This window comes from Brachyhypopomus gauderio, chromosome 12 (assembly GCF_052324685.1).
Source record: "Brachyhypopomus gauderio isolate BG-103 chromosome 12, BGAUD_0.2, whole genome shotgun sequence".
Taxonomy (NCBI): Eukaryota; Metazoa; Chordata; class Actinopteri; order Gymnotiformes; family Hypopomidae; genus Brachyhypopomus; species Brachyhypopomus gauderio.
This window is the reverse complement of record NC_135222.1, coordinates 1,570,705-1,583,302: the sequence shown is the minus strand read 5'-3', so window position 1 is coordinate 1,583,302 and position 12,598 is coordinate 1,570,705. Positions and strand designations below refer to the sequence as shown.

Sequence of the window (12,598 nt, the reverse complement as noted above, 5' to 3'; positions counted from 1 at the left end):
ACAAGCAGAACTTGGTCCAGTGAAGCTTGATCTAGCAGATTCACCAGATCTGGACCATTCAAATGTACCTCTCAGACACACTGGAAGAGGTGCTTATCAGATAATCATCAATCATAATCATCCCGAGGTGTGTGTGTGTGTGTGTGTGTGTGTGTGTGTGTGTGTGTGTGTGTGCGTGTGCGTGTGCGTGTGCGTGTGTGTGTGTGCGTGCGTGTGTGTGTGCGTGTGTGTGCTCTCACCAGCAGTAGTCCAGCAGGTGGGGGGGCAGGACAGGGATGTAGATGTGTTGCCAGTACATGGGGTAGAGCATGGTGGCCGCTCCGTGCACACAAGCGGTTAACTGCAGGGTGACGACAACACACACACACACACACACTCATTCAGAAACCCACAGGAGAACATAGCTGTTGAGGGAATGGTTTGGGGAGGTGGACTGTAATTAATGTGGGCAAATTCAGAGATGATTCATTACTTTTAACAATAACTGAATTGTAACAATAGCAGTACATGTACTTTAAACAAATTTCTATAATACTTAATGGAGATGTTCTAGTCAAATGTTTAAAATAAAAAATAAATTATAAATATTATTGCAGTTTTGGCATGGAATTAAAGAGTTGTAAAGAGTTATAATAAGAAGAGTAAATACAGATAGTAAACAAAAAACCAACAGCTAATTGCACGAATGGTGTGGATGTCTGGTGGGAGAAAACCCACATGAACCCTCCTCACACTCTCATTCGTGCTCATGGCTACCTAGCAATTGTAATGACCCCCCCCAGATTAAAATAACATGATTAAATATGGAAAAAGAACAGAGGTCTGAAGGCTCCTCAGGGACTTCATTAGGGCAAATTGCCAAAGAATGAAACATGAGTTAGGCGAGAGAGACCGTGAGCCACTGGTATACCGCAGGGACTCTGGCCGGGGGAGGATTTGTCGGGGGGTGGGGGGTGGTGTCTTGACAATCAGAGCTTCCAGTAATGTGTGAACCCCGGCACCAGGCTATCGTGAGACATCCCCTACCCCCCACCCTAGACTGTCACAACTGACCAGAGAAACCAGCCAAGCTTAGCCATGGCACCACGGCCAGATTAACAGACATCCTCGTACAGACTGCCTTCCTGTCCCTTGTACAGACTGCCTTCCTGTCCCTCGTACAGACTGACTTCCTGTCCCTCGTACAGACCGTCTCCTGCCTTCCTGCCCCTCGTACAGACCGTCTCCTGCCTTCCTGTCCCTCGTACAGACCGTCTCCTGCCTTCCTGTCCCTCGTACAGACCGTCTCCTGCCTTCCTGTCCCTCGTACAGACTGTCTCCTGCCTTCCTGTCGCTCTGCCTCGTAGAGACTGTCTTTTGCCTCTCGTACAGATTTTAGTCCTTACTGAGCTTTGGTTTCAGTCTGGACCTCACTGGCCAAGTTACATGTGTACTTTTGTATTCTGTTCTAAACAACGATAAAAAAAACGCACACTCTATGAATGCATTCGCTCGGGCTAAGATAAGCCTTAATTAACACAAACCGAGACTTTGTTCTGCATATTTACATATGCAAATTAGGTGTGCCATTTCTTTGTAAACGGAATACCTTAAACTGTGACATATCTAATTGTGCTTGGGTAATTTAGGGCAAATAAATTAATATTAATATCACTTCTCACCAGATGGGTATCAGATGACATTTAAACCTTTCTGATTTTATCATTGTGACCCTGTGACAAAAGTAAATGATTTTGAAGGGTCACAGAATTGCTCACAAAAACGCTTTTCTTTAAACCCTCAAACTGGTTTCTGTCTAATTTGCTGGACAAAAACCACAGAGAGATGGGAAGACAACTTGGTAAGACAGACCCACACTAGTAGAACAGCCTAAATCCGGTCGGGGTGATTTTCGCTGAACTTGAAAAGGAAGCACTATTTCCCCTCAGAGGAACGGAGAGCAGGAGTGGTGGTGAGAGCAGGAGAAATATTTGTGAAATTTGAAAACAAATTAGGTGCTTGATTTTATTATTATTATTATTATTATTATTATTATTATTATTATTATTATTATTATTATTTATTTTTTGCCTTTTCATAAATTAGTTTTATAAAATGCTCTCTATTTTGGCATTAAAGAGAAAAAAATGTTTGGTATTAATGAGGAAATGTAGGTGTGTTAAAGTCCAGCTTCCATCAATGATATTCAGCTGCTGCAGCCCAGCTGCTCATCACATATTTGCCAAACTGATTAATATTTAATGACCAAAGCCAAATGGCTAAAAGAGAATACAAAAAAAACAAACAAAAAAACATGTAGGGGTGTGTGTGTATGTATGTATATATAGATGTTTGTGTGTGTGTGTGTGTGTGTGTGTGTGTTTGTGTGGTGTGTGTATACGACTGATATTCCATTGGATAGAAAAACAGATCATATTCCTGAGAACAAATACTGGATTATGGCTTATTTGGGAGCAGCACCAGAGCCCACTGGGGCCCGGCGGGGCCGTCTGGGCTGGGTGGTTAATGAGCAGGCGTGGGGCATGTTAAGTACACGGTCTTCTCACCGCAGTGCGGCTCAGGCACATGGTAGATTAGACCGAGGTGAGCAGGCTCAGAGCAACACCATTAGGGACGAGACTCGGCAGGGCGTCTCCTGCGTGTCCCACATGCGCTCGTTTCGGAGACGGACCGGGGACACGGCGGGGGAGACGCACGGGTCAAACCCGGGTCTCTAACGACCTCTACCACCGAGAGATTTAAGGGATTAGTGAACAGCAAATATTTAAAATTAGCATAGGAACCGCTTTAAGAGAGCTGGGTATGTACATGAAACAGAAGCTTCTGTTCAAGTACTTGCTGTCGAGAGACATGAAAAGCGTTTGGGTGACGCGGCGGAGCTGATGGAGACGTGGATGATGGAGAGAGCACTGATGGAGTAGTAAGGCCAGATCATTTACACCATGGGTGTAGGAAGGGAGACACAAATTTCCTTAAAAGGCAAAGGCAGATTGTTTTTTTATGTATATTTTCTTTATATTTGCACCTTTATAGAAATCCTTTCCAAGAACAAGCTGCATAACAAAAACAACTGGATTTTGTGGGTGAAAAATGAAAAATCTGGCAGCGTCCCTTAAACTCATTCAGAGCGAATGCGACGAATTTGGGACTCATCAAGCTGGACGTTTGAGGTGGGTTTGGAGCGGGGTCACGAGCACAAGCTTGGCAACACGGTTCCCCAAGCCCAACCGCACAAGCCACAGTCATTTATGACCACGTGAAGAAGTTAGTAAACAGCGCCGGAGAAGCAGAGCTTGTCCGTGGCAACATCTTGAAAGCAACGAGCCAGGACCGAGAGTTCCTGATCTTCTGTTGAGCGCGGCACTGCAGACAGCGGAGTCGCCATTTGCGGGGTAGACTGGAGGTGTGATTCTCCATGACACTAGTGACAACCCCGAGGTGCTCCTCACCTGCAGGAACCCAGCGGCCCCCTGCTCCTCCGCTCCTCCTCCATGCCTCCCAATTACCGCGCCTCCCCCTCCGCTGCTGCGGGCCAACTCGTGCCGCCCCGATCCCAACGCCGCCGATAACAAGTAGGTGGCACCGGGGGGGGGGGGGGGGGGGGGGGACAGAACGGTGTGCTGATCCATCGCCACCGCACACGGGAAGAAGAGAGGACGCAGCAGGGGGATGAGAGGGAAGGATTAAAGGCGAGAGACGCTCGGAGGGAGAGCCGAAAACGAGGCCGCAGACCAACGGGGGTGGGGGGCTGGGGTCTGACAGAAGGAATGAGAGAGAGAGAGAGAGAGAGAGAGAGAGAGAGAGAGAGAGAGAGAGAGAGAGAGCGGGCAGGAAAAGTCGAAGGCCAAAAGGGACCTGGGTGGCGAGAGGCGCCGGCCGAGCCAGGGATGGGCTCTTGTTAGCATACCACTGACAGGATGATGAGAAGGCTGCTGTCACGGCTCTGGGCCGGCCCGAGGGGGCCCGGCCCATGAAACGCGCCGTGGCCTCCCAGCTGGCTAGTTAGGGGGCGCCTGATGCAGCACAATTATACTGGCACATGACAAGGCTCCACGCACCGCTGCCCGGCCGGGCTGGCCCAGAACAGCGCCGTGCCTCACCTCCGCTCGCAAAACAGCGCAAAGTCAACTGATGCGTCGTTGTAAGATCATGATTTATTCCTTTGCTTTCCGAGGCGGCCGAGACTCGCGTGCATGTCCTGCTAGACCGACACAGCAGGTACACTCGCCCCCACCGCCCGCCCCCAAACATTTCGGGCCAGGCTGGAGCATACATAATGGATGCCCTCTGTCTCTATCCGCATCTCTCTGTGTAAGGACGGCGGCCCGAGCCAGACCACACCCCGCCAACATCGCCTTTGGACCGCGACGGAGATTAAGAAAAAAATGATGGTGCCGTTTTTCACGTGGGCCCGCCCCACATAGGAGGGTTCGCTAACAAAGGAAGACGGATGGGACCTGGATCTGGAGAGCCGAAAGGTTTAAGTGAAGGAGAGACCCAACACTGCCGGGCTTCACGCGAAACACACCGGCATGGTGGTTACACGGACGGCAGGTGGGCCATGGTCTCCTCCTGCAAAACAGTAAATCAGGCGAGAGAGAGAGAGAGAGAGAGAGAGAGAGAGAGAGAGAGAGAGAAATAGGGGGGGGGGGGGGGGATCCCCTTTACCCAAGAGGCCAATGATTTACAGGTTCTAAGCCCTGGTGTCAGTGAGGGTGTGGAATGAGCGCGGCGGGCCGGAGGAGTGAAATACTCAGCAGGTTGGGTCATCGGGGCAGGCTCTCCCCGGGTCCGTCTCCGCCCGGGCCCAGCGCTGTGGGCGCGACCCGCTCGCTCGCCTGCCGCAGATAAGCCCGCAGCAGCGGAGATAGCATGCACATGACCTCACGCTCAGCTTCTCCTCGAGCCGTCGGGAAGGTCTGACCCCCCCTGCCCCCCCGCCCCACGCGATAAGCACCCACTCCCTCTCCAAAGGGAGTTGGACAGAAAGTATGTGAACGGGCTGGATCTGTACTCGCCGATAACGCCGAGCGCCGTCGACACCGGAGCAGAGCGGCGGTGTTGCGTAACGGGCCGTTGCCGTGCCCACGTACGCTCGTCCGGCGCCGCCCGCCGGGGCTGCTGGGAAGGTTCACTCACCGTGCTGAGCTTGCTGGAGGTGATGATGACCCGACGTTCGTGCAGCAGGCTGGCGTACAGCTGCAGCATGTTGGTGACGTCCACCGCCACAAAGTACTCCGTCAAGTTCCGCTGAAGTGGGCAGATGAACAAATGAATAAAAACTTTACCCACAGGATTTTTTTTTATAAGAGGTGATTAAAGGCTTTCAAATGATTAAAGGTTTATAATCAAGTTGTGAATGCACACTCACACTTTCAGGTATAGTTGGGAGTCTGCTAATATCCGGGACTATGAAGTAGGAGTGCTGAGGGGAAACGGAGGAAACGGAGACATGTCAGGACGGCGTGAGACAGACGCGTCCCTGCATCCCCACCCCACCCCCCTCGTCTGGGCGTCCGGGCCCAGGGGGGCAGGCGCACGGGCACCAAAACTTTTATACCGGCGCACGGCACAGGCGTGTGCTGGAGCTGAACGCCGGTGGTGACGCTGGGCCCCGCGGCACTACCTCAGGAGCGGAGTGGTACGTCTTCATTAAGGAGGCACAAAAGGCAACAGCCATGTTGTGGAAGGATCAGAGGGGTCTGCCAGGCGCAGGCCAGCAGGTCTAATGTCTGCATCAAAGAGGCTCCGGTGCAGAGATCCCACACTCACCGCCAACGTTAGAGTTTGTGTTTGCCTGCGTCATGTTCCTAGCTCCCCTTCTCTCTCTCTCTCTCTATCTCTCCATCTCTTTCTCTCTCTCCCTCGGCTGGGCTACTCCTCATTGTGTTTGAAGAGTGCCCATCTGTTGCTGAGTGCCCGGGTTCAACTTTCTTGCCTTTGCATATGCTCAACAAACAAAAGCAAGTTTAACTCGTGTAATACAAAAAAAGGAGCTTGATTCGAATGATTTAAGTACAGCACCGAGATGGAGTTGTTATGAAGGGAACACCACAAAGTGCTAGACATCAAATCAGGCTTCCCTTCTTTGTAGGACCAGGAGGAGAATATATATATATATATACACATACATATATTATACACACACACACACACACACACACACACACACACACACACACACACACACAGCTATGAAGCGAGTGGAAGAGGTCTGAGCAGTGCTGTCCGTCCCCAAGCATGCGCAGACGCGTGTGTTTACGTTCCCACGCAGAACGGCGGCCTCGGTGTCGCCGGCTGCCACTCCAGCTGGCCGCGGACCGGCTCTGCGCTCCCGTGTTTACAGAACCACACGTTATCGGAGAGCATGCTCTCTCCCCGGGCCGGGGCCAGCTCGCCGACCGCTCTCCCTGGTGTCAGCAGGACCCTAGATACTCGCTTCCTTTCACACACACACACACACACACACACACACACACACACACACACACACACACACACACACACACACACACACACACACACACACACACACACACACACACACACACACACACACACACACACACACACACACCACCAGTGCTTTCTACATTGCTGCACAGACAGTAGCGCAGGGAGGCACTTGCGGTACCAGGTCACAGAGCCAGCGGACCTTTTCCGGAGAACGGCGCGCAGAGGTGAACCGGCATCCCGGCGAGAGACAGCCCTCCCAAGCACACGTTAAAGCACAGGACGCTCTGAGAAATCCCTTGCGATGACCCCACGCGGACTGGCACCCAAACAGCTACGTCACTCACCTCCGACGATGGGGTTTGTCAGAGTGGTGTTAAAACGACTGAGTGACTGTCACACTTAGTCCGCGTCGCAGTTCCACGGTTAACGGCAAAACGGAATTTCTTTATGAAATGTCTAACGGTGGTGGCATTAAAAAGAAACTATTCTATTACGGGGAGACGGGGAGGACAATCATTCTAACACGCCACTCCTGCCTCTTGAGCAGATATTTAAGGATGCTCAGGGCTGGGCTGGGACTCGCTTACATTCTCTGAGCAATGTTTATATAAAACCACGAAATATGGGTTCTCAAAAAAAAAAAACCCATCAAGGAGATTTCTTGAGCGCTGCCTTTTGCTTTTAGTGCTAAACTAAAGAATCTTTTTGATATTCAGAAAGAGAATACAGTAGTGTGGAAGAGCATTAATCATTCAGCAAGTTTGATTGTTTTCCAGAACAGAAGAAACAGACACCAACACCCAGGACGGTTTGTTTTTGCCATATTTTAAAAAGGACGGCGCTGGTTTCCTGAGCTCCAGTGGAAAGCCATCTCTCCCATGCAATTAGTCGCGCAGGTTCGGATTCTCTCAAGTTTAGTCTGTCTCTCTGTACTTACCGGATTGGGGCTTCCTGGATCTTTTGCAACCTGCCCCGGGGCAATATGCAAACACTTGCTCTTGCACATTGAGAGAAAGAGCAAAACAGGGTTGATACTCAAAAGGAGACCAAGCCTTTTTTTTTTACCATTTTGAACATACTGATTAGTTAATTTGTTTTGTTCAAGTTAACTGCACCACTTCAGAATTTGTTGTGTTTGTGAGGGGGGGGGGGGGGGGGGGAGTAAGTGTGCAGAGATTCACAAAATGTATATGAAATGATAAATGGCAAATAAACAGGTTAGTTTTTTTTAAATAAAAAACCATAAACTTGTTAACAAAACTGCTTTTGTATACACAATATGAATATTTATGTCCATTTACATTTTATTTACTTTCATTTGAACCAATAAGAAGTCTAATCTAAATCACAGTAACAATTACTCTCCCATAGACGCAAGTGCTGCAGTCAAGTAAGATCAGCCATATCATTTGAATACCACCAAAATCAAACGGCCCCACATCACCGGCTATAAGAAGGTCAGGGGGGTGTATCGGTAGGGCGTATCGGTAGGGCGTATCGGTAGGGCGTATCGGTAGGGCGTATCGGTAGGGCGTATCGGTAGGGCGTATCGGTAGGGCGTATCGGTAGGGCGTATCGGTAGGGCGTATCGAGGAGATCGGCGGGAGTGGAAACGTGCAATCAGCTCCGACGAGTCCCCCTGGCCAGGTACCTACCACGCTCAGACTCACGGACGTGTTCGGCTTCGGCACGGTCAGATCGTACAGCGTCTCCAACATGTCGTTCAGTTCACTTTCCTGGAACAGACGTGAAAAGGGGGGGTTACAAGCTCAAAGTGTTTTAAGTGTTAAAGAATCACAGTAATACGGCAATTGTAACGTAATTTTGCGTACGCACGCACGCGTCCCTGAAGCGAGCCCAAAGGGGCTAAAAACATCCGACTGACAGATTTAACGAGCGATCCTGAGGTTAAGAGACGCTAAGCTATGCCGCGGTAGACTCTTATTATTCTGCGGATGATTTATGGCTAGCATGGGCTGTTTGTAATTAAGCATGCGTCCTCGCTCAGGAAGAGAGGCTTGAAGAAACCAAACGGGCCCCTGAATGAGAGCTCTGCCCTCTTCACCAGCTCCCATCACACGGGCACCATTGACTTTCTCAGACTGCACAGTATAGGATAGCAGGGAAAGACAGAAACAGACAAAACAGGGAAGTCATGTTTATGTTACAGCTAATTGTGTATGGCTTTTACCCTTATTAGCTCTTTTCTTTGTGCGTGTGTGTGTGTGTGTGTGTGTGTGTGTGTGTGCATTTCAGCGCAGCACGGGCTGCTGTCATGAGAGCCTGGATGCTCACACGCATGGTCAGTAACACAGCCTGAGGAAACACTTCATCTCCCCTCGTCTAAAACCTCCATCACTCCTGTCCTCGCTCGTCAGTCAACATCCGCTGCACGCGCAACGCCACAGCACACACACACACAACGCAACCGTGCACGTCCACACACTCACCAAACAACTAATCCATTTAGCACACACTTTGTTAGACAAGTTTTTTTTTTTTGGGGGGGGGGGGCTATAAGAAGTGGCTAAAATACAGCACTGCATTCAATCTAGTGTACTGCAACCTGCATTTGTTTTAAGTGCTTAAACTCAACCAGTAACGAGCATCAATAAACAAAAACGGGAATAAAATAAAGAGCAGTTAACTTTCCTCTGAAACACAATGAAGCGAGGCTCATGTGCGTGTGCGTGTGTGTGGGTGTGTGTGCGTGTGCGTGGTGGGTGGGTTGGCGGTGTGGAGCAGTGTGTGTGTGCGTGTGTGTGGGTGTGCGTGCGTGTGCGTGCGTGGTGGGTGAGTTGGCGGGGTAAAGCAGTGTGTGTGCGCGTGCGTGTGTGTGCGTGGTGGGTGGGTTGGCGGTGTGGAGCAGTGTGTGTGTGTGTGTGGGTGTGCGTGCGTGTGCGTGGTGGGTGGGTTGGCGGGGTAAAGCAGTGTGTGTGCGCGTGCGTGTGTGTGCGTGGTGGGTGGGTTGGCGGTGTGGAGCAGTGTGTGTGTGTGTGTGTGTGCGTGCGCGTGCGTGGTGGGTGGGTTGGCGGTGTGGAGCAGTGTGTGCGTGCGTGCGCGTGCGTGGTGGGTGGGTTGGCGGGGTAAAGCAGTGCCCCGTTTCGTGGCCCCGCTGACTCCCAGTGTACTTGGCCTGTGATCTGTTTGTGTTAAGGAGGTTTCAGGCCTTCTTCTCTCCTCTTGCTGCAGCTGTGTGAAGCGTAGCTGCCTGACAGCCCACTGATGGGGCAACTTCAAGTCCTTCCACATCCCCTGTGCCCTCAACGCTGCTGCTTTCAAGACCAGGGTTTTGTTGCTTTTAGTTTGTGCTTGTTATTTTTTTTGTTTATTTTTCTGCAAGCTGCATATTTCTTAACCCCCCCTCCCCGCAGCCGCCCGTCCCAAGCAGTTACCGTACGCTTTACTCTTTGCAGGGTGGGGGGGTGGGGGGCACAACAGCAAGAACAAAAGGTTTGGCACAGTGGATTTCCCTGCGATTTGTTTCCCAGTAAATCACTGAGGATTGACTTCCTGTTCGATGTTTGCTCTGGTAAATGTCAACAACACAGCGGAGCGGAACAGGAGCGTTGCCGTGGCGGCGAGCCTGATGAACCGGGCCGGATTAGCCGCACGCCCGCGTGAGAATACGACCAGAGTCTGACGCGCGATGCAGCTCCCAAAGCGAAAAGTGAAATGGCTCCGAATTGTGGAAAACCTCCGTTAACTCACCTGGTGTTTCATTAAGTAGTCTGTGAGGGTGTTTAGCAGCTTGTAGTAGATCTCAAACCATGGAAGATAGCTGTGTAGGGAAACAGAGACACGGCGTTATGAGCAGAGGGGACTGAGGTAATTACGGTATGCGGCTGTGACGCTCAGAGAGCCACTATGGGTGGCGGGAACGCCGCGCCCTGTTGAAATAACCCTGCGACCGTCCCGCGGGAGGAGGATCCAACGGGGCCCCCCCACCCGCCTCACTTCCACACATCTGACCCGCCGGCTCGCGGCCTGCTCCAGCTACATGAGCAGAGCACCGTCCCCATTATGGCATTCTCCCTACTCGGAACATTCCGGGCAAGACTGTGCTTTGAGAAGCGGGAAAGAGGAGGGGAAATGAAAGGATTTGATTTCTTCAACAAGAAAAAAAAAAGCTACACTGTAGCCTGTAATAAACCAAAGCACTGCAAGGTACAAAGTGGCATGCAATGCTTTACAAGCATGCTGGGTCCAGGTGCGGCAGGGTAGACCATGCGTCTTACATTAGCCACTACGGGAGGGGTCCCCCCCCCTCACACCACTGTTTAAAAAGATTTCAACGTGAGCTGACTGAATTAAAGCAAAAAAAAAAAAAAAAAGTATAATTTATACTGTATCGCTGTATAACAAATGTAACAAATCACACAATACCTCGCCAAGAGAGATACAGTATCGTGTGTCTGCAGCATTGTGCATTTTGTTTAGCTTGACAGAATCTTGGCGAAGTTGACAGGATTCTGTAGGTGGAACAGGGCCAAGATTTTGTTTTGGCTTAGAGGTTGCAAGAACACACACCATTTATTCTGTTATGAAATCTAATGGGGAGAAATGTGGCCTGCTTGCTTTGTGTGTGTGTGTGTGTGTGTGTGTGTGTGTGCTTCTGTCCTTAAATGCAAGCTTGACTTCATGCATTCTGACAAACTTGAATCTTACAGTTAATTAAGACTGATCACATTATCTGGACCACACATTTTCCAGTAGTCTTAATTGTGATAATTTGTTCCAATTGTGATAAATACACATTTTGCATAGTTATCGCTAAAAAAGTATAAGAATATTTAATGATAAGAAAAGTTGAACAATACAAACGTATTCCCAGTTATTTTCTAGTTATAAAATCTTAATAAAACTGGCTCCATATCCACACCCAGACAGAGGGCTGATGGGACGCCCCCCCCCTCCTCTCTGCATGGGTCACTGAGCGCTCTGGCAGACCGGAATGAACAGACAACAAGAAAAAGACAATAAAGTGAGCGTAATGCAAATGTTCCGTAGCGCTCAAGTCCACAGAGGGGGCGAGTGGTGGCCCGTTCCCAGGGTCGGGCACTCGAGCGTAAGAGCTGGAAGTCTGAATGACCATTAACCTGAAACGATCATCTCCTTACCCGCCGCCGTTTTGACGTACGCAGGGCCGCGCCCCCCCTAGCCGGGTCACGCGCTATCCAAATGAAAAATGTCCGCGCGAAAGCAGATATCGCGCGTGCGGCCCAACTTTCAGCGAGGACGTGCAAACAAACTGCCACCGCAGACAGACTGTGGCGCAACGTCAAGGATAAAATGCTCAACTCACACCTTGAGCACTGATAAGAACAAACCTGACAGTTATCTTCCTCACCCTCCATGTTTCAAGTGCCAGACTCCTGAATGCTAATCCTTCATTTTTCACCAGTGAAAGGGACTTAAATAGTAGCCTGTTCTGTCAGAGAGGCTCAACAGGTCCCGAGATCCATAAACACTCATTATACTCCTGAATGAGGGAGCCAGTGAACCTTTTGTTTTAAAGTCAAATAAACTACTGCTGTTTGCCTCTCTATGAAGAAACAACCCTCACACAAGCCTGCCCCGCTGTGCTCTTTCAGTGGAATAAACTAAAATCACACCAATTTCTTTTCCGCTTTTGTAACTTCTTTCTTTTGATATTGTTTGTATTTGATAAATTCTCTGATAAAGAGGCATTTGTCACTGCGGACCGAGCCGGGCCGGTTTGCCCAGCCTTTACTGTTCTCGGCTCAGCTGGGCCACGACTCGGCATGTAGTCTTGGCTAATCTCAAAGCTCGCTCGCGAGTCCGTACGTGTCCTAGACCGAGCGGCCCACCTATACAGCCAACAAGGCCTCGATAAGCAAGACCTCCGCTGTCTATTGGCACACACCAACAAGCACCAGCCTTTAAATCAAGAATGTATATTTCCTTCATAGATTTGTGTTCGGTTTTATTTCTTGAACTGCCTAACAAAAAATAAACCCCAAGCTTGAAAACCATGATGTGAAAATTAGATACTGCAAAATATACTGTACAGACAATATTTTAAATACAGCCATCATATATTGTACATACATATAAATGACATGCAAACTTTGTGCATGTCTTGCACTCATGGGTGGCGAAGCATCGTATGTACAGAGCT

At 49.9% G+C, this 12,598-nt stretch overlaps 1 protein-coding gene across 2 annotated transcripts in view; it reads right to left on the bottom strand.

Annotated features, from left to right (window-relative positions):
- dennd1b (DENN/MADD domain containing 1B) overlaps nucleotides 1-12,598 on the bottom strand; it is a 75,154-nt gene that overhangs the window by 29,714 nt on the left and 32,842 nt on the right. The window contains exons 6-11 of one of the 2 annotated variants that reach the window (XM_077024311.1): nucleotides 10,168-10,237; nucleotides 8,112-8,192; nucleotides 7,394-7,453; nucleotides 5,372-5,425; nucleotides 5,140-5,250; nucleotides 240-340 (exon numbers count right to left, since the gene is read on the bottom strand). In XM_077024311.1, the coding sequence (XP_076880426.1) occupies nucleotides 240-340; nucleotides 5,140-5,250; nucleotides 5,372-5,425; nucleotides 7,394-7,453; nucleotides 8,112-8,192; nucleotides 10,168-10,237 (477 nt within the window). The remainder of the gene's footprint in view (nucleotides 1-239; nucleotides 341-5,139; nucleotides 5,251-5,371; nucleotides 5,426-7,393; nucleotides 7,454-8,111; nucleotides 8,193-10,167; nucleotides 10,238-12,598) is intronic. The other variant, XM_077024312.1, reaches the window with a different exon arrangement.